At 51.4% G+C, this 22808-nt stretch overlaps 7 protein-coding genes and 1 pseudogene across 8 annotated transcripts, besides 1 other annotated feature; 4 read left to right on the forward strand and 4 right to left on the reverse strand.

Moving 5' to 3' along the window:
- Positions 1-4795: 4795 nt before the first annotated feature.
- Positions 4796-5768, reverse strand: NCS54_01310800 (BHLH domain-containing protein; the record flags this gene model as incomplete). The annotated part of the gene is made up of 3 exons (XM_053158320.1): positions 4796-5424; positions 5489-5519; positions 5667-5768. The coding sequence occupies 3 exons, from the start codon at positions 5766-5768 to the stop codon at positions 4796-4798; spliced, it is 762 nt and encodes a 253-aa protein (XP_053014295.1).
- Positions 5769-7367: 1599 nt separating this feature from the next.
- On the forward strand, positions 7368-8633 carry NCS54_01310900 (CBM21 domain-containing protein; the record flags this gene model as incomplete). Its single annotated transcript, XM_053158321.1, has 1 exon — positions 7368-8633. One exon carries the CDS (start codon positions 7368-7370, stop codon positions 8631-8633), a length of 1266 nt encoding a protein of 421 aa, XP_053014296.1.
- A 316-nt stretch (positions 8634-8949) lies between these two features.
- On the reverse strand, positions 8950-10470 carry NCS54_01311000 (Hypothetical protein; the record flags this gene model as incomplete). The annotated part of the gene is made up of 9 exons (XM_053158322.1): positions 8950-9192; positions 9243-9585; positions 9642-9731; positions 9785-9797; positions 9866-9893; positions 9944-10010; positions 10064-10105; positions 10159-10301; positions 10360-10470. The coding sequence occupies 9 exons, from the start codon at positions 10468-10470 to the stop codon at positions 8950-8952; spliced, it is 1080 nt and encodes a 359-aa protein (XP_053014297.1).
- Positions 10471-11680: 1210 nt separating this feature from the next.
- On the reverse strand, positions 11681-13356 carry NCS54_01311100 (Autophagy-related protein 1; the record flags this gene model as incomplete). Its single annotated transcript, XM_053158323.1, has 2 exons — positions 12194-13356; positions 11681-12143 (listed from the first exon to the last, which is right to left on the reverse strand). The coding sequence occupies exons 1-2, from the start codon at positions 13348-13350 to the stop codon at positions 11681-11683; spliced, it is 1620 nt and encodes a 539-aa protein (XP_053014298.1). The 5' UTR covers positions 13351-13356.
- A 361-nt stretch (positions 13357-13717) lies between these two features.
- NCS54_01311200 (Hypothetical protein) lies at positions 13718-14463 on the forward strand (the record flags this gene model as incomplete). Its single annotated transcript, XM_053158324.1, has 2 exons — positions 13718-13828; positions 13879-14463. 2 exons carry the CDS (start codon positions 13718-13720, stop codon positions 14461-14463), a joined length of 696 nt encoding a protein of 231 aa, XP_053014299.1.
- Positions 14464-15117: 654 nt separating this feature from the next.
- Positions 15118-17195, reverse strand: NCS54_01311300 (annotated as a pseudogene). Its single transcript has 7 exons — positions 16700-17195; positions 16450-16641; positions 16263-16397; positions 16007-16206; positions 15803-15954; positions 15721-15750; positions 15118-15667 (listed from the first exon to the last, which is right to left on the reverse strand).
- Positions 15118-17195: a sequence feature.
- A 1090-nt stretch (positions 17196-18285) lies between these two features.
- On the forward strand, positions 18286-20038 carry NCS54_01311400 (Hypothetical protein; the record flags this gene model as incomplete). The annotated part of the gene is made up of 3 exons (XM_053158325.1): positions 18286-18290; positions 18344-19898; positions 19949-20038. 3 exons carry the CDS (start codon positions 18286-18288, stop codon positions 20036-20038), a joined length of 1650 nt encoding a protein of 549 aa, XP_053014300.1.
- Positions 20039-20652: 614 nt separating this feature from the next.
- On the forward strand, positions 20653-22427 carry NCS54_01311500 (Hypothetical protein; the record flags this gene model as incomplete). Its single annotated transcript, XM_053158326.1, has 2 exons — positions 20653-22299; positions 22347-22427. 2 exons carry the CDS (start codon positions 20653-20655, stop codon positions 22425-22427), a joined length of 1728 nt encoding a protein of 575 aa, XP_053014301.1.
- Between the last annotated feature and the right edge of the window lie 381 nt (positions 22428-22808).

Consider the following 22808-nt stretch of genomic DNA (forward strand, 5'->3'; position numbering starts at 1 on the left):
GACTACTTCTTGATAACATTTCGTCAACGACCTTCAAAGCCAACTTTGTCAATGGGAGGATAGAAGAGACAGCTTCTAAGGGAACTGAACAAATTTGCGATGCCGTATTGTTTTTTAGATATAGTTGAAGCCCGGCCCTTGACGAGATAACTGAGCCGATAGATAGTAACGATGCCCCATGCCTATCACAAACCAACGACCTTTCATCACTCATCACAGAAGCACGGTATGAGAGCAAACCCTAGCACAATTTTTTAGAATCAAACGTCCAAGGAATAAACGTAGCAATGTTGCTAACCGGTAGAGTTCTCGCCAAAATACCTGCAACCTCGGCGATGCATACCTGTACCACAGATTTCTGTTCGCTCTCAATATGATAGATCAAAGACCACTAAGACCATTCCGAGTATTCCAAAACCGGGTTTGCCCTCTGCATGCCACATACTATGTCAATGCTGCTGCGTTAGATTGTTGGCGATCCAGTGAACGGGGCTAGTGATATTGAGTCCTATGTCTCGGTTGGTTGGTTGGCAGATGAATCAACACTCGTAAAGCAGGGTTATAGATTTTATTTACCAAGGGATCCATAGCATTTTAGTCGAGCCGACCAGTGTATCACCTCGAATATAATCCCAAGTACGCCTCGAAAATTGTCTCGCCACATATCCTTACCAAATTCCATGGCGGTATCGTCGTCACCTTGGGCTTGCTAGCGTCCTGCGACACTGGCGGAATCCTTGATGTCAAGAAATAGAGGCTAAAATGGATTCTTGGCCAGCCTACTGGATAGACAGTCTTAACTACATGATGTCTTGTAGCTTTCATCGCCCACTACGGTTGCTCACCACTTCTTGCTTGGACCACGGTCCGAGTTGTAGACATGCAATATACACTCTGCTTATCCGCTTAGCAGGTCTAATTTGGAGTGAATGACTTGAGACCTTACCTTATTTTGCTTTGGACAACTTCCTTCAAGTCACCGACAACAGTTAAGGTGGGAGACTGAAGGTGCAGTACTTGTTCCGATGCGACGCACCCTTCCCTCTTGTCTGGTGGACAAGGCGAAGAGCTCATCTTAACAGTAGCATGGGTTGCTCTTTGCCGTCCCGTTTCAAACTGGATGCTCAATGTCTGGCCGTTATATGTCAAGTCTTGGTCCTCGATGTCAAGGGATGAAATGGCATCGTCGCCCAAAAACTGACAGTCTCCCGAGACCAGAAGTCGTAGACATGTTGGCTCTCATCATGGCTAATATTTTAGAAGTAGAATTAACCAAGGTTCAAGGTTCGAAAAAGCATCCGGGCTCTGGGGTTGATCGGTATCCGCAACGTGAGTGAAATGCAGCATGCCACAAAATTCGGCAAACTCCGACAGAGAGCAAAGAGTTGGGGTATGATCTGATATTGGCTGCATACCAGAAATCATAAAATAGAACCAACATCTGATACCCTGTTATTGATGGCAGCTCTCTCCTTGTTTGGGAGGGGGGAGCCTCTCCGAACCCTTCATCCTCCACATGCTCCGTCTAACTAGTGCCTGTCCATATCTAACGCCCCATGATATCAGGCAAACGTTAGTCAAGGTCGACAATTCTTCCAGTACAGCGCTAGTTTGCCCTGCTGCCAGTGTCGTCCACTCCTGACTTGTCAACCCCGATGCCCTGTTGTCTCTTCTTCGCTAATCTCCGTGGGCTAGTGCACCCCAAGTCACAGCACAGCACTGTACGCCCACTAATCCGATCCTTGCCGCACGAACGGCACCGTACTGTAACCCTGTCCGTGGCCAAGGCTGTTGGCTCTGAGCTATCTATAATCCTACGTAGTAGAGTATAGGGCTGCTTTGGAGAAAACTTATTCTCGTGAGGCAGGTCAGGCCATCATGAGCTCCTTATGGCCGTGGCTGGACTGCTAGCTACTGTGCGACATCTCTCGGTACATGTGTTGGTCACACCTTTCGTCCCAGAAATGGCCAGATACTCGGTGGTCAAGAGACCTGCTCCATATGGAGGAACAGTGGCCCATGGCGGTACCATTAAACTAAACCGCTGTGCCTTTTTACATCTCCATGACTTGACCTTTAAATATCCTGGCTTCATTTTGCTCTTGCAACGTGTCTCAAAGCGTCTTGAAGGAAGATATACCACGCCAGCCAGTATTTGTTAGACCTCACGCAGCAGCACCAAGCCCTGAGCACGGGCAGAAACACATCGATCTACGGCTTGCCCTGCTTGTACCAATTCACCGCCGCCACATGTCTATTTAGCCTTACCATTGCTAGGTAAGAGACCAAACTCGTCAAGACTGAAGCCAACGCCTGGACATTACGACCTGTCTCATCGACCACGAAGGACGTTCGCTACCTTGACAACTGCGCCGTTATCATGGTAGACACGGAAGCCATCCTTGATGCTGGCTTCTTTGAGCTTGACCAACCACCCAGTCAGCATGAGCTTATAAACGATGGTCAAGTCTTTGACCCCGACTCATTTTCACTCGAATTTCAGGACATGGCTGCATTCTGCACTCCTGATAGCTGGATGCCCTCCTCTGCCCCATCTTTCACGGCAAGCTCCCCTGTAGCATCTGACTTGCAGAGGAGCTTAGGTCAAAGATTAGAGATGTATGTCGACGATACGGCCATCGACAGATTCTCCTACGACATGGCTTTGGAACATTTGGTACCCGCACCCGCCGACTTTCAGCAAGCCATTAAGATCACAGAGCTTGCACCGAGCGTCTATTCGCCCAAATACGAAGAGCCGGGGCGCGCTCCCAGCTCTGGTAGCAAGAAACAACAACAAGACCCAGCGTCCGGTCTTGACCGGGAACTACCCAGGAGGATGTCACATGGTCGGAACTCAAAGGCGGTCCCGCGCAAGGGCAGAAGAGGGGCATCGAAACGTGGCCGCAGGGGTTCTGCGACGTCTGATGAAGAACTTTACCGAAGCCGTCTTGAAGGCAACCGCCTTGCGGCGGAAAGATCCCGCCAGCGCAGGAAGAGCGAGGCACAGGCCTTGGTCGCACAGGGGGATGCTTTGCAGAGCCACAATCAATACCTTTCCTCTTACTATAACTTTCTCAAGGAAGAGGTGCTCCGTACGAGGATGGAGCTGCTGCAGCATGCTGGCTGCGACTGCTTGCTTATCCGGGAGTACATTGAGAAAGAAGCCCGGAGAACAGTTGACAGTCTGAGCCCACGGGTTTCGACTTCAACCAGCTAATGTGGTGAGACAATGCATGGCGATGAGAAATGAGAGGAAAACGTACTTCAAGTTGATATTGTAGGTCCCATTGTAGATAATTGAGGCAGTTGGAGTGCCTAGCTAAGCAGTACCCTGGGCAGGCCACATCACGGTGTCTCCTATCCCTGATGGGTTCGTGTAAACATCTGTCCACATGCGCCATCATCTTGGCGGACTGGCGCCGCAAGCCGAATTTAGCGGCGCCTGGGCACACTGCTGGTTGATTCCTTACGTGCAGGTCAAATCTCATCCATTGACCGATGGCACAAGTTTCCACGGCTGGCCGCTGTGGAAAAGATAGTCTCTTACGGTGTTTTGCAGCATTGGGTTTTGATGTTGCTATGTGTCTCTTCATGTGTTCTTTGATCCAGTGTATGACGGAAACGTCATTGAAAAAGTAGAGTAGAAAAGATAGTCTCACACATACTAGGCTCAATATCTTTCGCGGATCTCCAGCAGTGAGAGGGAAAGCGAGGCATCCAAACCTCGACATATCTCTCACTGGAGGTCCGTAGAAGATGTCGAGGCTATGTGCGCCGGCAGACCAGAAGGGCGGGGCCTCGAGCGGCACACGTCAGTCCCTATCATCTATTGGCTGTAGCTATGGTTCGTGGGTCTGGGAGAGGTGACGAGGTCAGGACGGACCGGGTTGGCGCGTCCAGGGCCTTAGATGAATCGTGGGGTCCCAGTCGGATCAGTAGGTAATATCCCCGAAGCTTGGTTTGCATGTTGGGTCTGCGAGGACTCGGGTCTGGTCGACACATCCGTCGCCGAGCTCATGACCGTTGCAAGCCCAAAGTCTAAGCGTGGGCAAGCCACACAAAAAGTCTAGCCCTAGAGCACACGTCACGTCCTCGAAGGCCGCTCCCCCGTTATCAGCAACGGTGATATCAGACGGATCGCAGTATCGAGAAGCTACTAACCCCTGGGCTAGTTCTTGGGCAGTCAGCAGGAGCACACCAAGTCGTTGAGGGGTTGAGGAGGCAGAAAAGCTTGACCATGCCACTATCGTCTGTTGATGTATCTCGCTCGCACGGAGTGACTGTATCTCCAAGCCACCAACAGGGTCTACATGCGATTACGCAACGCAAACCACGTTGGGCTGACAGGTGGCTTCCAATGGCCGGCCTCGATACCCTTGTGGCCTGTACAGAACTGCGTGGTCTACTGTACTCTCGCGTGGTCAGCATTAGAGGCGCTCTGCCCAAAAACCCGATGATTTTCGGGACCCCTCACAACCGCGGAACAAGACACGTCAGACGACTTTACGTCCTTGCTCCGACTCAACGACGGATTGTCCATCTCACAGATCTTACTCACCACCCTGACAACGAGGCCCTGTCAGCGTCCTCCCCAGTCGAATGCAGATAAGGGCAGCTGTGGCTAGATATGAAACTCATAAATCAATTTACAAGAGGCCACCAGTAACCCCGCTTAGGCCAATGCCACTCATGGCCGTACTTATTACCTCCCTTCAGCCGACGGCGAAAGTGCCACTCTGAACGCAACCATTCCACAGGCCAGGAGCAGTTTTTGGTTCGTCCAACATGCATATCATATTCGGCCTCTCCGTAGGACCCGCTCCAAGGTTGCCATGTCTCTTTCCAGTTGGTCGCGTTTTGCAGTCAGGGCCTCAATCTCGTTCTCCTGTTTCAAAATGGTCTCCCTTGCGGCGTCCAGCACCTCACCTCTGCTGAAGCACTGGCCCTGAATCACCCTGGGAGCATGGTCGACATCGTTGGGCTTGTTCGCCACTGGCAGCACGGCCAGGAGAGCCTCAAACTGCGCCTTGAGTCGGATGCGGTACTGTTTTTCGGCCAGGTTGTGGCCTTCCCGGGCGCTGGCCTCCATTGACGGACCAACTGGCTTGCGGTGACGCGCCAGTCTCTTTGGCTTCTCGGAAGCCGTCCTCAGCGTGAAGTCTGAACCGCGTCTAGGTCCCCGGTGTGCTGAGTGTTCTAGGAAATCGCGGTTTATCGGAAGAGGGCTGCTATCCAAGAGAAGATGCTCCGGGCTGGCGCTGCAGTTGGCGTCGCTCGGGTCTACCTCTAGGCCAGCTGCAGAAAGAGGTGATGGATCGGCTAACAGGATATCAGACAACCCATAGGCCAAGATGGCATCTTGGGTGAAGTACTCAGATGCTGATGATCCGTCCGCATCCCAGGTTCTCGTGGAAAGGGGCGCTGCGTGAAAAAGCTGCGTGAGCACCTACTAGATGTGTTATCTGAGGTACAGTCAAGGGATTACCTTGCTCCCATGGCGGTGATTCGAATATCATCTGCAGCAGCCGATGTCAGCAGGGCCCAAGAGTAGGTGCGGCAGCAGGAGCCAGGGGACGGTGGTAACATTCTTCCAGGAAACAGGGCTGGGGTGTGATGGGTGATGTGCATTGGCTTGGTCTGGAAACACGTCAAAGACGGCTGACCTGCAGTTGATTTTCTTCCCAAGAGGAGACCCCAAATTTATCGTTAATGTCGAGGGGAGATGTCTTTGGTTTCAAGGGTCGTAGTGTATGGAGTGAGCCCATTCTGGAGTTCTTTCACAAGTTCCAAGATGGAATTGACTTGTTACAGCGCTTGGACGTGCCAAGGATCTCTCCAGATGGGCCCATGATGTTATATCTACCAAGACCATCGGTGAATGGCGCGTCAGTGAGGCAAATCGAGATGTTGATCAAGGCGTTGCGATATCGGTTCATGAGGCTAAGTCTAAGCCGATCGATCCCGTTGCAAGACCCTGGGATCATTCCACTAAGCATCTACGAGTCACCCCACGCCCTCCAGAGAGCCGGGAAGGCCAAGGAAGCTTTCACCGTTGTGTGGACGGCCGGGGCCGGCCTCGACGGTCCCCAGCCAGTCGGGGCTGGAATCGTCCTCTTGGAGTGTGCAAGCTCCTCCAAGTCGACACATGTGGCACACGGGATCTCCCTATAAGGGGGTTAGATCAAATCTTGAGCATCCAATGGTCAACTCTTGGAACGATGGTCAACAGCCTGGTTTTGGATAGTCACCCTTCTCAAAGACATGCATACAGTGGATGATCAGAGATAAGAACTCGACGAGGTGCAAAAGTGCCCCAGTGTTAATTCTCATGGTGACAAACTTACGTAGCCCTCGTCATTGCCGGGGGCATCGAGCCTCGGCAGCGGAAAGTGGCATCGCCGTCACACGCAATCAGTCCCAAACAACTTGGAGATACAGTTCTCAGCCGCAGCATGAAGGAGCTTATTTCCTGCCTACGGAGGGGGCAATGAGGAAAGCTGATCGGACCAATCAAAGGGGCATGATTACTTTTCGGGGTTCAGAGCCTCAGGTCCAGACCCCGTGATGGAGGGAGATGAGAGCCACCAAGTGCCGAGTGCTGTGTGGGACGTGGTTCGATTAACCATGCGGATAGGACCGGAACAATCATGGTGTGTAGGGGTGCATTACATCGCGTGCTCGCTGCACTGGCCTGTACTGTATGGCGAGAGGTAATGCAAAGCCTCACAGGGCACGAGGTTCTGGACCCTGTTCACCTCAGCAAGCAAGACGGGCCAGCGGGCCAATCAGCGGATAGAGATTGTGCCACGCATCTGTCCATCAGATCATCACCATGACGTCATTGAGGCCAAAGCATCACATCCCAAGACCCAGCTTATACTGTACGGCCTCATCCTCTCACGTTGTCCGGCTGGCTGGCTACCACTGACTCTGGTCGGAATGTGCAAAGCCGAACAGACTTGTTGGTTGGGGATTTCAACCCCAGCCTCGCATGAAGTTGGGCAACATCCCGTGAGTCAACAGCCTCCCAGCAGTCTGAGTTCGGGACCATCGCTGGGAGGGGACCACACGACAAGCTTCCACCCCACCCCTGAAGAACGAAGAACTCTGGAGCTGAACTTGGGGTATTCCGGGGTCCGTCGAATCGTACCATCTATCTATCATAGCTGGTTCATCTCGGATGTCTGTTATCAGGGCCATTCGGTTCAACACCGTGGTCGGCCTTCGGCACAAAAGGATATGTTGCGAGCTTCCCAACCTCGTGCCTCTCAATCACAGCGTTGAGTTTGTCCTATTCCTCATCTAGCATTCAATTCATCCGTATTGTTGAGCCACTCAGATAGTAGGCGGACATCCTCACAGTGATGCCTTACACTCCTCCGATACGGCACTCCTCCTCTCCCTCGTCCTCTTCTTCCTCAGCCTCCTCTTACTCTTATTCTACTCCTCCATCACCTGCTTCCTCCTTTTCCTCTTCAGCCGTCTCTGTCGACGCCAATCGAACCCCTGAGCGGTCGTTACCCATTCCGTCAGCCCCACACCATGCTCTGCACACACTTACATTCCTCTGTGCCGAAGCAATGGGTGCAAGGACCCTGCAGGACACGCACACGGAGAAAAGCAATGTGGCCGCCGGGGCGCCGATCACGCCCCCGCCAAGACAGGTAGTCAAGCACCAGTACCGGGGTATCACGACAATCACCCCCGCTTCCATCAACCAAGATCGACATTTCCTGGGCAGGAAGGACAAGACATCAACAGAGTTGCGGCAACTCGCCAATTGGCTTTTGCATTCCAACTGCTCGCAAGCAGGTGTTGGCTTCGACGTGAAAGACCAGAAAACCTCAAGTGACGATTGCTGGTCGAGCTTCAGCACGGGGGTCTTGGGCCGCAGGCTCAGGGCGAGCCAAGGTGGCTGCGGAGGAGGACTGTTGCCGGCTCACTTCATAGGGGAACATCAGTCCTTCCCTTCCAACAGCCAGGACAAGGTCGATCAATGGAGAGGAGCGAGGGAGCGTAGGAAATTCACGGATCCAGTCCGCCCCGCCATTCATCCTTGTGTCCATCGGCGGAGTGCAAGCGCCCCCACCTCCCCCAAGGCGGTTCATTTCGGTCCAGTATTGGAGGACGTACGCTTCTTCAACCAAGCCGAGCGTCCTATAGCGGTGAGTGCAGGTTCCTCGCCTATAATGGACCGCTCATCTTGCCACTTCTCGTTGCTCCCACAGGAGCTGGGCCCGTACGAGTGGGAGCTCTCCACACCCAACTTGCCTCGCTCTCGCGTGTCTCAAGAGACCGCACCTGTCAGACTGTATCGTGTCTACCTTTCCAATGACAGCATGAATCTCTTAGGCACTGTCGTGGTGGCCAATCTTGCCTACCACAAGTCTGTTGTGTGTCGATTCACCATGGACTTCTGGAATACCATCTCTGAAGTTACGGCGCAGCATTGCCGCGAGATTGAAGGTTATGACGTATTCAAGTTTACAGTTGGGCTGGCGGAACTGGTAGATCTTGAGATGAAGCCCATGTTCCTTTGCGTTCGATATAATGTAAACGGTCAGGAGTTCTGGGATAACAATTCTAGTCTGAACGTTCAGCTAGACTTTAGAAAAAGGCCCTTGCGTTAGAGGCAAACTGAATATAGCAGGGTCTGCGTAGGCTATCCATCACTGTGTTAAGTCCTCGTATTAGTCGCATGTTACTTTCCCGAATTCTTGAGCTCCCATTGTGTCGGATGACCTTCTCGGCACTTGATTACCTGCTTGATGACTTGGCTTTCCAAACAAAAGATATATTTCCTCACAGCTTCACTTCCCTCCAGGGAAAACCAAAGAGAACTCCAGGCACAGTATCAAAAGTACGATTTGAAACGCAGCAAAACTAAAGCCGCAAATTACGCCAATCTTCGATACAAACCTAAAAACAGTCCTCAGATAATATCCACTATCCGTCAAATGTCTCCGGTTTCCGTGCCCAGAGAATCTTGCGCCGGTAGTATCCATGTATAGCCTTGGATCGGAACTCTCGCCGAAGTTGAGCAATGTAGACAGTGACCTCTTCTTTGGACCAACCAGCCAGGGCCGCCACATACATCATTGTTCCCTCTGTATCTTGCTCAACAGCGAGCTGCTGGAACCTCGCAATCTCCTTCTGCTTTGGGTCATGTGGCCAGGATCCGATGGGAGTCTATGCAGAGTTAGAAGCTTGAAGTGATCTACTTCAGTGGTTGAACGAACCTTAAAGTTGGCTTCTTCGATCGCCTCGAACCCAGCCTCCTCCAACGCCTTGCGCTGAATACCATCTTCCAAGACTGTCATGGTACGGCCCATCTTCTTGCCCCCTTCAACAAAAATCTTGCCAAACTGGCCCATAGCGGTCTTTTCGTTCACGGTACCGTCGTCGCTCTCAAAGCGGATAGAAGGTTCTTGGGTCTCGATGTATCCGCCAGGCTTCAGAGTCTTGTAAGCCTGCTTGAAGAGAGCGGTCCAGTCCATGATGCTTCCGAAAAGCCATCGGATATGCACAAAATCGTAAGAGTTCTCTCCAAAGGTCCATTCTTGCGTACAGTCATCCATTTGACTGGAAGCCATGTCAGCTACTGTAAAAGGCGAGACAAATGCCCGGTCCAGACTCACAACTCAAGGTTCGGTGGCACCCAGCTAGGTTGTATGGGCGAGATTTCTGTGCCAACTACTTTTGCGCTGGGGTGCGCGTCGGCAAAGTCGCTGCGTGTTAACGGTCACTATTTGAACTTAAGAGGGAGACCTGTGAAGCTTACATTGCCCAGATGCCTTCACAATCAGTCATATTAGCCTCAAGAGGCGGAGTATTCAATCTTGTGAGTATTAAAAAGACTCACCTGTGCCTGTTCCTATGTCGATGACTTTCTAATACACAGTTAGACTGCGGATTTGATAGGTCTAGGGAATAAACACACCTCAACGTTATCTTTCAAAGGCGCTAGATGAAGTTTGCCATCGTGAGAGAGTGTGAGAACATGATGACTGTTGAAGATTGTTAGCTTTATCATACCTAAGTGCGGAAAAGCCAAGCTCACATGATATCCAGTGCTTCATTCTGCCTCTCATCATTTGATGCCCTGGAAAGACAAGGTTAGGTTCTGAGCTGTTACTGGGGACATGTCACCATTACCAATACTCGGCGTTTCCCCGATCGCTGTGGTACGTCCGGCCGTGGATCGTCCGATACTGAAGGATAGATGAAGACAAAGAAGCCGTGCTACTGGCGTTATCCTCAAAAGCTGAATCCGTATCGTCATCTGGGTCCTGGGTCTGCTGGTAATAGGATTAGCTTTCTCGCTAATTGTGTCTTTCTCCGCTGATCTGCGCATACCTGTGCTATCTGGGCCCAGTGCTTGGCGGGTAAAACACCGGGGAGAGGTTCATTCTGCGCCTGCGGGACCGCAGAGGCCTCGGTCTCCTTCGTTGCTTGTTTCTCGGACATCTTTACAGACAGTTGACACTCGGAAAAAGAGCCAAGAAGAACACAGTTACTGTCATATCATTTATCTGACACGCTCGGTTGGACGCGGGGCTGCAGTATTCCCGGTCAAAGGCCCCCTTGTCCCTTGCCTCTTCCCACGCGGGAACTACTCCACGTTATTGCATCTTGGCAGGCAGCCTCTGGACCTGGGTTGGTTGGTTACATGTGACAAACAATGCGCAAACTTTACCCCGCCCGTGGGAAATGCCTCAAATATGAGGCTGGGATGCGACGTGTGACAGTTGGGAATGCCCTGCGCAAGGGCCAAGAGAGTGTTGGTTCCCTTTCCGTGTCTGGGCGTGAAGTTGTTGCTCGGGTTGGTTCCTATTCAGTCTCAGCCATGTCAGCAGACATTCCGGTTATCCGACTCTAGTGCAAAGCATCAATATCTGTTAGAGTCTCATATTATTTCACGTCTACAACTCCCTTCAACGTTACCTCAAAGAGTGTGAGTGATACAAAGGCCTGCAACCCCCTATTGACGTGGCTTTTCCCATCTGGCCATGCTGACGGCCACTAAAGCTCGGCTGCGTTGACGAGGTCGGCGATGTACCCTAACCAATTCCAATGGGAGCTGAGTCCCCAGTAAAATGCAGTATCACACAAGTAGCTGCAGAACGAAAACGGAATTGGTCTAGCCAAGGGAACGCCATGTAATGAATGGCATTAAAGCCATGAGAGTTTACGTTTGCCGCGCCAGCCGCCAACCCTTTGTGGCTGAGACACGAGTATTCCAATCGGATGTGAGAACATCTCCGAAATGGATATTCTCAGCTCACCTATTGCACATTCATGTCAAAGTCACAAACGGGTGGTCAAGACGGAAGATGAAGGCACTGAACTTCATGGTCCGCTTGCTGGTTCAAAAAACATGATAGTGACGCTTCATGGCAGTGAGAAGCTGTGTGCATAATGATGCATCAAAGCCACAGGGTGGGTGATGCTGTACTCCCTTGAGGCCTCCACTGATACTCAAGTATGGCACATCACCCATCCAAACGACTTCGTTTGGTTGACGGACCATCTAGACTCTCAGTTTTGGTTTCTGAGCCCCCCAAGACCTTGAGAATCTCTCGACAACTGGGTCTTCTCTGAGCCTGCTCTTCGACACGTGCATGGGGATGTCGAATCATCTGGAGTATCGCTGTTCCGAGCTTTCCTAGTGCCGTGTTCACATCGCTTCGTAAGCTAGAGCATACAACTTACCAGGATAGTTTGAGGTGATCACTTCTGTCACCCGATCGTACTCAGTATGAAAACGCTCACGATAGCTCTCAAACTCTTGTCCTTGACGCCAAGGATTGATGCTGAACTGCCATGGATGCTTCCCGAGGAGCATCCGTAAAGCTACGACACCTATGACCCAGACATCCGTTGAGTAATCGAATTGCCCCATCTCCCGCTCTGGTGACAACCACCCCACTGTCCCGGAGCACCCTGGTGTTGAAAGTGCATAATCTTGGGGCGCATAGATAGCGTCTTCTGTGTCAAGAAGCACAATGGACGCATTTTCCGAGTTCCAGTGATGAAGCCCAATGTTTGGGGGCTTAATGTCCCCGTGGATCCATTTGTTGGCGTGAAGAAAGTCGGCTGCCTCCAGCAAGGACACAATCATTGTCTGAGCCATGTCTCGTCTGAGTAGGGGGGTCAGCGTCGCAGTTTCACCCACGGGGCAAAAACTGACTGCACAGGTGCTCTCCACTGAGATAATATTCCGCGTGCAAAAGGCGTCAACGCAAACCACACGTCTGCTGTGTCATTGTTTGCTCTGGGGTCATCCGTAATGACTTCCCGAAGTCGCACAATGCTATTGTTCTTTGCCGTGTTTGCGATTCGTGTGAGGACCTCAAGTGTGTTCTGGCGCCTCTCTAGAGTGTTTCTGATTTTTGACACAGACATTCTCTTCAAGGCGACGACCTCTCCAGTCTTGTTGATCGCCACGCTCACACGCCCCTCGCCCCCTAAGCCGACGGTTCCTGCATTGGTGAGAGTCCACTGGCCAACCTGAATGCTGTTTCCGGCTGCTGGAGTAGGAGTTAGACTTAGGTCAAGGGTGATAGAATGGCTATCGATAGACTGCAGTATGTACTGGGTGAGCCTTTCGGTGTACTCTTTTGTGGTGCTGAAGCGTGTGTATGCAACCTCATACTTCAGTTGACCTAGTCGGATAAAGGAAGAGTGCTTGTTTAAGACGCGAAATTCTCTCGGTTGCAAAGTGTCACCGTCAACTTCTACAAAGCCCTGATCTGACAACTTCCTTAAAAGAATTCTGCCAGTCTCATGGATTTGGAAGAGGGCGTGATGCTGTCGGATGCCCTGCAGGGCTGAGTTCTGCAAGCATAATACAAACTCATTGTGCCCCTTGCGTGCTCCTCGTCTTCCAGCTGACCACCCACGAAAAGGGCTCCCTGGTAGACGTCTGAGATCAATGTAGTAACAGCCAGCCCGGATGTATGTGTCAGGATGGTCCTCCTCTACGGCAACGGCGGCACCGGAATTTTGGGTCGGCGAATGATGGCTGAAAGACGAGCTTGGGGATGACGATGAGAGCTGGCCAGTATTCATCTGTTCTATGAGCTTCCCAACTCCTGGATCTCGAACATGCCTGAGTGGTGACCATATGTAGCCCATCGCGTGATTTCTTGCGTTGCTCTCAGAGCTTGCATCGTTATCATCTTGGCCCTCCTGAGACTTTTCAACGAGCCAGTCCACAACCTCTGAGAAAGCAAGTCTGGCCTCGGCATTGTGAGGTGTGATTGTTATCGTGGCATGAGAGGCTGGCGAAAGTGGCCCTGTCGGGTCTTCATTCGTAACCTCGCTACTAGCAGGGCTCGAGGCCATTGGACGAGTTCAAACGTGTGCCACAGGATTGCTCTGGAAGCTCGATAAGCCGTTGAATAATGGGATGACGCTATCGTCGTGTGGGGCCGGCCGAACGACCCCGGGCAAGGATGGTGGAAGATCGGGCACATTTGTTCCGGCCGGTGACGGGCCAAAATTGTTCCATACCGGCATCACAACACTCACGCGGCTGGGTCGCCTCCCAGTTCTTGGAGGCCGGCCTCTGGATGGTCGGCCTCCCACATCAATCAGTCAATAAGCCGGCGCATCAACATCCTAGTCGCTCAATATCGCTGGGATCTAGTTGGCAAAATGCTTGCGATATAGCTTTTGTTTGAAACTCGCCAAATTATTTGTTCAAGGCGACATGCCGACATCTGAACCATGCAACTCTCTAACACCTGAACCACGCGCTCCGCACCATCCAGCACCATGGCGACTGGTCGAAGCAATTCTTTACGAGAACCAGACCTGTGATGTGTGACTTCTCCCTCCCTACGATGGTCTCGCGTCTAACTTTTCCCCTAGTTTCTTCCAGATCCTGTCGAGACCGCTGGCTCGCACCTCGTTAACGCCCCTTCTACGCCGACATCCAATCAATCACACGACCCCGAGTTTGTCGAAAGGCTACACAGATGCCTAGAGCTCGCTATCTTTCGACAAGAAATTCGCCGTAGTATGTATGGAACAGCTACGGCCGATGACATCCGACCGGGACACACCCCACCAGGCCTGAGAGAAGAGATGCGCCGGGCTGCCCTCGATGGCCTCTACGATTCCGACAGCAGCACCTCGTCCGAGCGATCGTTAACGACGGCATCGGCCAATACTCCGCAGAGTTGTGACATGGTGTCACACGCTGCATCGAAACAGACTGTCGCTCTGAGGCTCGGAGTACGGACGGGCCCATTTGTTGGAAAGCCACTCCGCGTCACCCCGTCCTCTCCGCCCTTGTCGAATATTGATACCAAGTCGCCGCCAGCAGCGAATGTTTCGATAAGCAAGAAAAGGAAACACGCCGAGACGGACACCCAATCCCCAACACCAGCAAGAGGCGCGACCAACGAAAAGCGACGCCGACGGCTCGATCATATAACGCTGGACAGACAATGAGTTTCACTATCGGAGAGGCAAGCGCTGTTGTCGGTTCACTTCTTCATCGATAAAGGCAGAGAGTGCTGGACACAATAGCAAACATGGTTAGCAAAGAGCATAGTAATTAGCTGTGTTCTTGACTAATATCTGCGTTCTTTGATACTGTGGCTAGCGCTCGCTATTTCTATGAAGGGAAGTGCGGCCATCAATGACAGTTCGATAACCCTCTGGCATGAGCCCCAAAACCACGTCCGATGTGATGCGGTATTCAGTTTCATTATTGTCCGCAATGATGGCTCCAGGAGGAACCATCAGCCACAAATGGCTGCTTTTGGAGACGTCATTGCGGACAATAATGAAACCCAATACCGAGACGTCGGGTTCAGAAAGTTGTTGCTTCACGGGTCGTTTAGACGTTGCTGTTGTCGGGTAATGGTGGACAAGTGTTGTGAACAAACTCCCTTCAGCCAAGGGCGTGCAGCTCCTTGAGGCACTAGATGTGAGCAACAGTCTTGGAATGGTTGGCTAGATACAATGTTTGCATTAATCCACTGATCAAATCATCAAACGGCTACCATGTTCTATTTATCATTCGAGCAGTGACTCTTCTCGAAGCATCTTCGGTGTATGCCCTTCCACCAGAAACCCCTTGTCTAGGAGCCCCGTGACCTCTCAGTTGATCGGCGTGAATATAATAGGTAGCTCTGGCACATTCAGGGTGAAGGTATCCCTGGCTCCCTTATCGAAGGCCTCTCCATCATCCCCAGGAGGGAAGGCCAAACTGTACTCGAGAGCAATACGACCAAGAACCATACGGAGTTCCATGAAAGCGAGGTTCTTTCCAGGGCAGCTATACTGACCTCTTGAGAATGGAATCCACGCCACCTTCTCCGGGTTCACACTCTCCCAGCGTTCGGGTCTGAACTCGAGGGCATTCTCCCAATATCGCTCGTCTCGCTGGATGGTGTAAGTGGGAACAGAGACTATAGTGTCGCCAGGGATGAAGACCTCGTCGATCTGGAGACCTTGTGGGGGTGTCAAGCGAGAAAGGCCTCCGGGCGCTGACGGTTTCAACCGCAGTGTTTCATGAATGACGTATTCGAGATATGGTATCGACTTGGTCTTTTCGTAGGTCCAGTCTTTGACTCCCTTGGGAAACTGAGCTTGGACAGCTGCTTGTAGCTTTCGATAACATGTTGGGTACCTGGTCAAGAAGAATAGCCTGGGCATGATTAGCATGGTTCATCGAGAGTTTGGGTGAAAATGATGGCCTACGCGTTCGTCAAGGCTACTGCCGTTGTATCACTACAATCATTAGCAATTACCATGGATAGAGGGCTATCGCTTGACGGCTTACCTGCCAGCAACAATCATGAGACGAGAGTCTTCCTGAAAAGCTCCCTCTCCAGGAGGGGCAGAGCGGTCATTCTCGTCTTCAGCCCTGAGCAACCAGGAGATGACATCTCTCGGGTCGCGATCTTTGAGGGTTTCTTTGTTCTTGTTGTCGATCTTAAATGAGGTCAGCTAAATGTCTAGGAGATTGAACAGTGACATAACTTACAGCACGTTTCGCTTGAAGCTCTCGTGCGCACCAGTCTGCGAATCTTGCGTAGCTCCCAGTAGCTCCTGGGATCTTGCCGAGCATAGACATAAGCCAAGGTACTGTTGAAAGTACGCCAACGGCAGCCATGTTCTCATGCAAGGCTTGTATGGCTGGGTGCTTGTGACCTGAGTCCAGCATGTTGAAGTCCTTGGAGAAGCCTGATAGAGCGAATGATTAATGTCATGTCAGAAGATTCAGGATGAGATTGGCTTACCAACTTGACCCATCACGTCGAATCCAAAGAAGGCTGCGTATAGAGTCATGTCCATTGGTGTGCCTTGTTTCTCTGCAATTCGAGACATCAAGATTTCTACTTTCGACGCGATCTTCTCTTCGTATACGGCAAGGGCTAGATCGCTTCTTGTCAGTACAGACTCTTGTTTGGGTATTCAATCTCGTACCTCTAAAGCCTAGGCCTCTCATCCATGCCTTCTTCCGGAGTTTATGGGCTGCCAATTCACGAGTGGTATGAAGCGAGATCTTTCTCACATCGTCCGACACTTGGCTATACCATGTTGATCTTGTGCATTGATTTGGTGGCTCGTAGATGATTGAGATGGCACTTTTACGAGTGATGGAGATTTCACGAGGCCCTGCACCACTCCCAGTCAGCTGCTGTTCGTGTTGCAGGCTTATGATGTACAAGCATACCAACTCGAACAAAGTCCCCGTAGATCTCGTGCAGCTTCTGGACTTCTTCGTTGGCTTTCAATGCTTTCGCGGCATTTTTCATAGCATAGAAACGCGAAAGCTTGGCCGGGAACGGGCCTGGAAAACGGTGAAGCCGGTGAAAGAGAGCTCGATAGATGAGAATACTGCTCGCAAGACCAACATTGAAGGCATTCGAGGCCAATGCTGCTCTCAAAATTGCCCCGATAAGGGTGAACTTGCATAGTTGGATGTAAGTAAGCAGGAGGGTGGTAATCACGCCCAAATAGGCAAAAACAATGGCCCAGGCTTGGCTGTCGATTTCGAACGGCCTGATTGCCAGGTGTGCGACGATCCCTAGCAAAAATGAAACCTCGGCCGTGATCAGCGGGGCTGAGTCGAGGGCTGAGTTGAGTACTATGCCCAGGGTCGCCATATCGAAACAATTTCCAAAAGAGAAAGAAGAAGAACGAGCAAGAGCTGCATCTTTGGAACTCGAGCTGAAGAATATGGCCTTTCATGTATGCTGGATTGTTCAATAAAAATGAAACATATTCTGTAGAGCTGACATCAGCGGCTGAAGATGCAGGACAACTGGCGACAAATCAACAATCACGGATTGCATTTCTCTTTGCCTCGAATTGGCGGCATTGTGCGCTGCAAGGATGGCCTCACAAGGCTAGTAACCAACACATGCTAAACATCTCCAAGGTGGTGCCTTGATGACGCGTGGGGCGTATTGCTTAGCTTCAGGTGGCAATGGACTATTCATGCCAGTCAGCGGCATGAACATGGCTGTGTCTGTGTGCTGCCAATAGAGGTGAAATGTCGACATGTGCGCTTGTCGAATCAACTTCAAGACCACAGCACTCTTCCAGTGACGTCGAGTGCACCCCTTACAACTGGACTGTGTTGAGATCGCTAACGCCCATGCCCATGCACAGCGATTTTCTGTAGTCCAGCCATTTGTGGCATCGCGGTTCTTGGTTGTGTAAGGAGCTTGCTTGTCTCGCAACTTTGTAGTGAAAGCGTGGAGGGCAAGATTCCAATACGTACCTGGACAAATCAACAACGGAGGAATCCACTGTCAAAAATAGCCTTCCTATCGTCAAAGCCATAGTTCTGATGCCACTACAAGACAACATATACGCCAAGCAGGGACAAGAAGCTTATCACAAACGCGTATATCTAAACTTTAATTTTGAGACAGGGCTCCATTCGAGCTGCCATGCTTCATCGGGCGATCTTGGCTCCTTCGTGTGCAAGTCTTACGCCAAGATCTTTCGCTCCCCGCGGGCGCCGTGGGTACTCTCTGTCGATTGGCCGCTAAACGCCAAGATCACGCCCAGAAAGAAGGATTGGGATGCATTCGTCATGCCTCGTTCCCGTTTAATGACGAGTGTTCTTCAGTTTCACCGTCGGATGCCTCAATCTCGAAGTATTCTGGAAACAAATTACGCCCCGTCAGGCAAAGCAATGAGGCGGTGTGTTTTGCGAAATTTGCATAAAAGAGTGTTGAGATCTTGTCTCAAGCAAGACTGACATGAACAGCTTCAAATTTCAGCAACATCGCTTACCACCATCCCAATATGAGGTAAATACATGTGCTCAATCATGTAACACCAGTGCCGTGTTAATAGTCTTCAGTACACCAAAACAAGACAAGACGGTGGCACCCAAGATCACCTCTAGATTAGTCCAAGAGGCTATTCGTGAGAGAGACAAAAACATCAGCCGCCCCGGGGGCCTCATCAAGAAGAAGGATGACCCAGTCGATGACCTCGTTAGATTGACGGCTGCAAGCATCGGATTCGTCTCCGAAGCCATCCACTACCGACGACAGAAGAAGGAAGCGAAAAAGAAACAGAATGCGCCTGTGACCCGACAGCCAGATGAAGTTCCCATCGCCGCACAGCTGAATGAGGCCATTTGGGAGCTGGACGCTGTCGGCCAAGAAGCGGTACGGGAGGAACGCCCGCAGTCCCCCAAGGAGCTCGATGTGTCTACAGAACCCAAGGAGCCTCACGAGCCCGAAGAGTCCAAGGTGCGCAATAAGCTGCAGAAGCCAAAGCCGGAGGAACCAAAGGAACCAAAAGAGCCCAAAGACGTCGCCAAGGCTTTTCTTCAGAGACACCCCTTTGAGTGCCAAACAGAAACCAACACGAAACTCGCGTTGCCCGTCATCCTACCTCAGCGACGCCCGAAGGATAGAGGTCGCGGGTTTGTGCGAGCGTATGCCCCAGTACTGGCAGACGTTGGTATCGACCAAGAAACATTTCTTGACCTGATCGATTCGTTCAACAAGTCCTTGGAGCCGAACCCATATCTCTATGCCATCAACTTGACTGGTCTTGCCAGCATGGCTGCTCCCGAGCCCTTTTCGATGTTCATTGGTGCCAGTATCGACGTGTTGAGTTTCATGACGGTCGAGGCGCACAGTCGATTCAAGTCAAACAAATTCTTGGACCATGTCAACGCAGAGTTCTTTGCTCCGCGTGGTCTTGTGTGTCTCGTCGTGACCTGGAGCCCCAACACCAACGACGACGAGCTTGTATCTGCGGTCGCCTTGGATGGCCGGCCGGTTGAGTCGCCACCTTTAACTCAACAGATGAAGGACATAGTGATGCAGAAAGCCTCGGGCAAGGAAAGCTTGGAGAAGTTCAAGTACCAGTTTCAAGACAACATGAAGCCATCCAAAGGCACTGTTTCTTGGCCTGAACCAGCACCACTCACCTTTCCGTCACTGGACGAGATTTCCAAAGGCAGAGAAAGCGAGGCGAAGAAGAAAAAGAAACTTGACAATGCAGAGAAGTGGCTCGATGAGTACATGGATAGGCGTGGGCAGGCCAAGTGGATCAGGAAGAATCCAGATCACTCAGTGGCCAACATGCTACCCAAACCCGAGTTTCGGTCGCGGTATGCCGATCCGAATCATCCGGCTTCTAGTGGTGATATCGTGGCCTTGCTCACTGGTGGTCGTTGGAAGTATGGGCGTGCGAAACCTGCTGAGGCAGAGAGCAGTGCTAGCAAGGCAGACTCTGATCGAGATTCAGATAGCGAAAAGGAACAGAAGAAGCAAGAGAAGAAGAGAGAGAAGAAGAAACAGACTGATGATTCGAGTGATGATGAGGAAAAAGATCAGCGTGCATCAAAAGACGAGGACAAGATTTCTTCTGGTGGATGGGGACAGCTGTTTCAGAGCGTAAGAAGCCGCATTCAAACTCTTGGGGAATATGCTAACAAGACCCATAGAATGTATTATACCTTGTCATCGCGAATCTTCCTCGCAAGGAAGAGCCAGCGGAAGTTGACAGTTCCGTGGTCGCGGAACTTCCATCTTGAGAGAGAAGAGCGAGGGGTGTGGTGGGACTGGGAGCCATCATGCCCTCAGCCATTGCCGCCAAGGAGGTCGTGGACTACGGGGTTTCTTTCATTATGAGAATAGCAACTATACCGTTGGAGCAAATGCATATCCCGAATTTCTGTTTGTAGCCTTTAACTCTGTTCAGCTCAGTTCAGCCCACGCAACACTTGCCCCTTCGGTCACAAACGAAGCCAGGTGACCAACACAATGGTGACGTATCATTATAGAGACGTGCCTCGGCTCACTTCTCTTCTCGTCGACTTAAACAAGGGAGGCTGCAGCCAGACGCCGAGGTCATGGATGATTTTGCGGGGTTAGACGCGCCCAGAAGGGCATTGATGATCTTACCCCACACTTTGGCTTTTTCCGAGATTTCGATGCGGCGCCAGCCGATGAAGAGTTGGTATAAAGCCTGGAGAGCAGTCTCTAGACGTTGGTGGGTGTATTTTGTCTCTCTTTTCATCTTGAAACCTCTTTTAAAACATCTTCCGAGAAGCCGTGTCTCAAGCTCTGCGGTTGCCTGTGTTGGCTTAGCTCCTCAACAAAAACCCACTGAAGCCCTACAAGCTACAACTTCCTCCTCACAAACACCATGACGCTGAGATCACGCTGGGAGGAGCCAATCCCCGATTGCTCTTTGCAGCAATGGATCTTTGGTTCGGCTTCCGGTCCTATGGAAGATTCTGAAAAGCCTATTCTCATCGATGCCGATCGACCAGAGACTCACCACCTCAACAAGACTCAGTTTCGTCTCCTCGCAAAGCAGATTGCACTTGGTCTTATCGATGCAGGCATGCGCGAGGGTGACAGAGTCCTCGTGTTCTCTTCCAACAATATATACTTCCCAAGCGTGTTTCTTGGAATCTTGATGAGCGGGGGAATATTCACTGGCGCAAACCCTGGCTTCACTTCGCGAGAGCTCGCTTACCAGCTCAAAGACTCGGGCAGTACCTTTCTATTCACGGTGTCGACTTCAATTGAGACTGCGCTCGAAGCTGCCAAGGCCGCTGGCCTTCCGTCGGACAAAATCTTTGCCTTGGATCCTTCGGTACTGCCGCCATTCGATCACTCAGCTCCCACCCAGGCCACGCAAGTGAGCGGTGTCCGGTCTTGGACCAACCTTCTACTAGGCAACCAAGAACGAGCAAAGACCTGGGAATGGCGAGAGCCAAGCAACCCAGAGACCACTGTTTGTTGTCTCAACTACAGCAGTGGTACAACAGGAGTCCCCAAAGGTGTCGAGATCACCCACGGGGCTTACGTCGCCAATGGCACTGGCGTCATTGAGCTCGCAAACAAGGACCCCGAAGAAGCCGAGTTCCGAAAGAGATCCCGATTGCTTGCTTTTCTTCCCATATATCATGCCTATGGGCAGACATACTTTGTCTCCATCTACCCCCGCATCGGCGTGCCCGTCTACGTTATGCCAGCTTTCAACTTTGAGAAGATGCTGCAGCACGTGCAACAGTTCCGCATCTCGACCCTCATGTGTGTTCCGCCTATTCTTGTCTATCTCTCAAAACACCCGATTGTCAAGAAGTACGACCTCAGCAGTGTCGAACGTGTCAATTCTGGCGCTGCACCTCTCAGTCGCGAGGTAGCTCAGGGCGTCGAAGCCTTGTGGCCAGATGCGAGTGTTATCGTGAAACAGGGCTGGGGCATGACGGAGGTTACATGCACCTGTATGACATGGGACCCTCGTGTTGAGAGCAAGGTCGCGGCAGTGGGTGAGCTTTCGCCCAACTGTTCAGCGAGGATCATGAAGTCGGATGGAAAGACCGTGGTGGAACAGGCAAATGAGCGCGGTGAACTCTGGGTTACAGGTCCAACTCTGATGAAGGGTTACTGGAAGAATCCTACTGCTACAGCTGATACGATTGCTGTCGACCCAGATGGAACACGGTGGCTTAAGACTGGCGACATCGCTTATGTGGAGTCCTTCGAGCCAGGAGCAATCTTTCACATTGTCGACAGGATCAAGGAACTCATCAAGGTCAAGGGGAACCAAGTCGCACCGGCCGAGTTGGAGGCTGTACTCCTCGACCACCACGAGATAGCAGACGCTGCTGTCATTGGTGTCCCAGCCAATGGAGACGAAGTCCCACGAGCATACATCGTCAAAGCCCAGGGCTCACAGATCACTGGAGAAGAGATAGTGAAGTGGATGGAAGAGAGGGTCGCCAAGCATAAGCGTCTCAAAGGGGGAGTCAGGTTTGTCGAGGCGATTCCAAAGAACCCGGTAAGTAAACCCACGGCATGGCAAGATACGACGCTAATTTCTTGTAGTCTGGAAAGATCCTCAGAAGGGCTCTTCGGGATATGGCCAAGGCTGAATTCAGTATTGACCTTTCTCGGTCGAAGCTCTGAGCGTGTATTTCAACATGAGGCTTGTGCATAGATGGACAGCCAGGGATAAAGGCTTTTGCCCGACGGAATGAATAGAAGAAACCCCGTATGTACATACGAACAAAAATACATATCTCAACGTTTTCCATCGCCTAGGGTCATATGATGTATCTTACTTTTCCTCAGACTCCTTCAGGCTTGGTAAGAGTGATGAGCGACATCTGATACTCTCCCGTAAACAAGGCATGAACAATCACTCCAGGTCAAATTTGAAGGGGCTACAAGTAAATATGATTGCTTAGCTATGTGAGGTCGGTTTAAGAGAATCCTCGCCATCCACATCACCGTTAAAAAAGCCGCGGTGTGAGAGTCGCACATAAATTGATAGAAGTATTTGCAGCT

Source organism: Fusarium falciforme, chromosome 11 (assembly GCF_026873545.1).
Source record: "Fusarium falciforme chromosome 11, complete sequence".
Classification (NCBI taxonomy): domain Eukaryota; kingdom Fungi; phylum Ascomycota; class Sordariomycetes; order Hypocreales; family Nectriaceae; genus Fusarium; species Fusarium falciforme.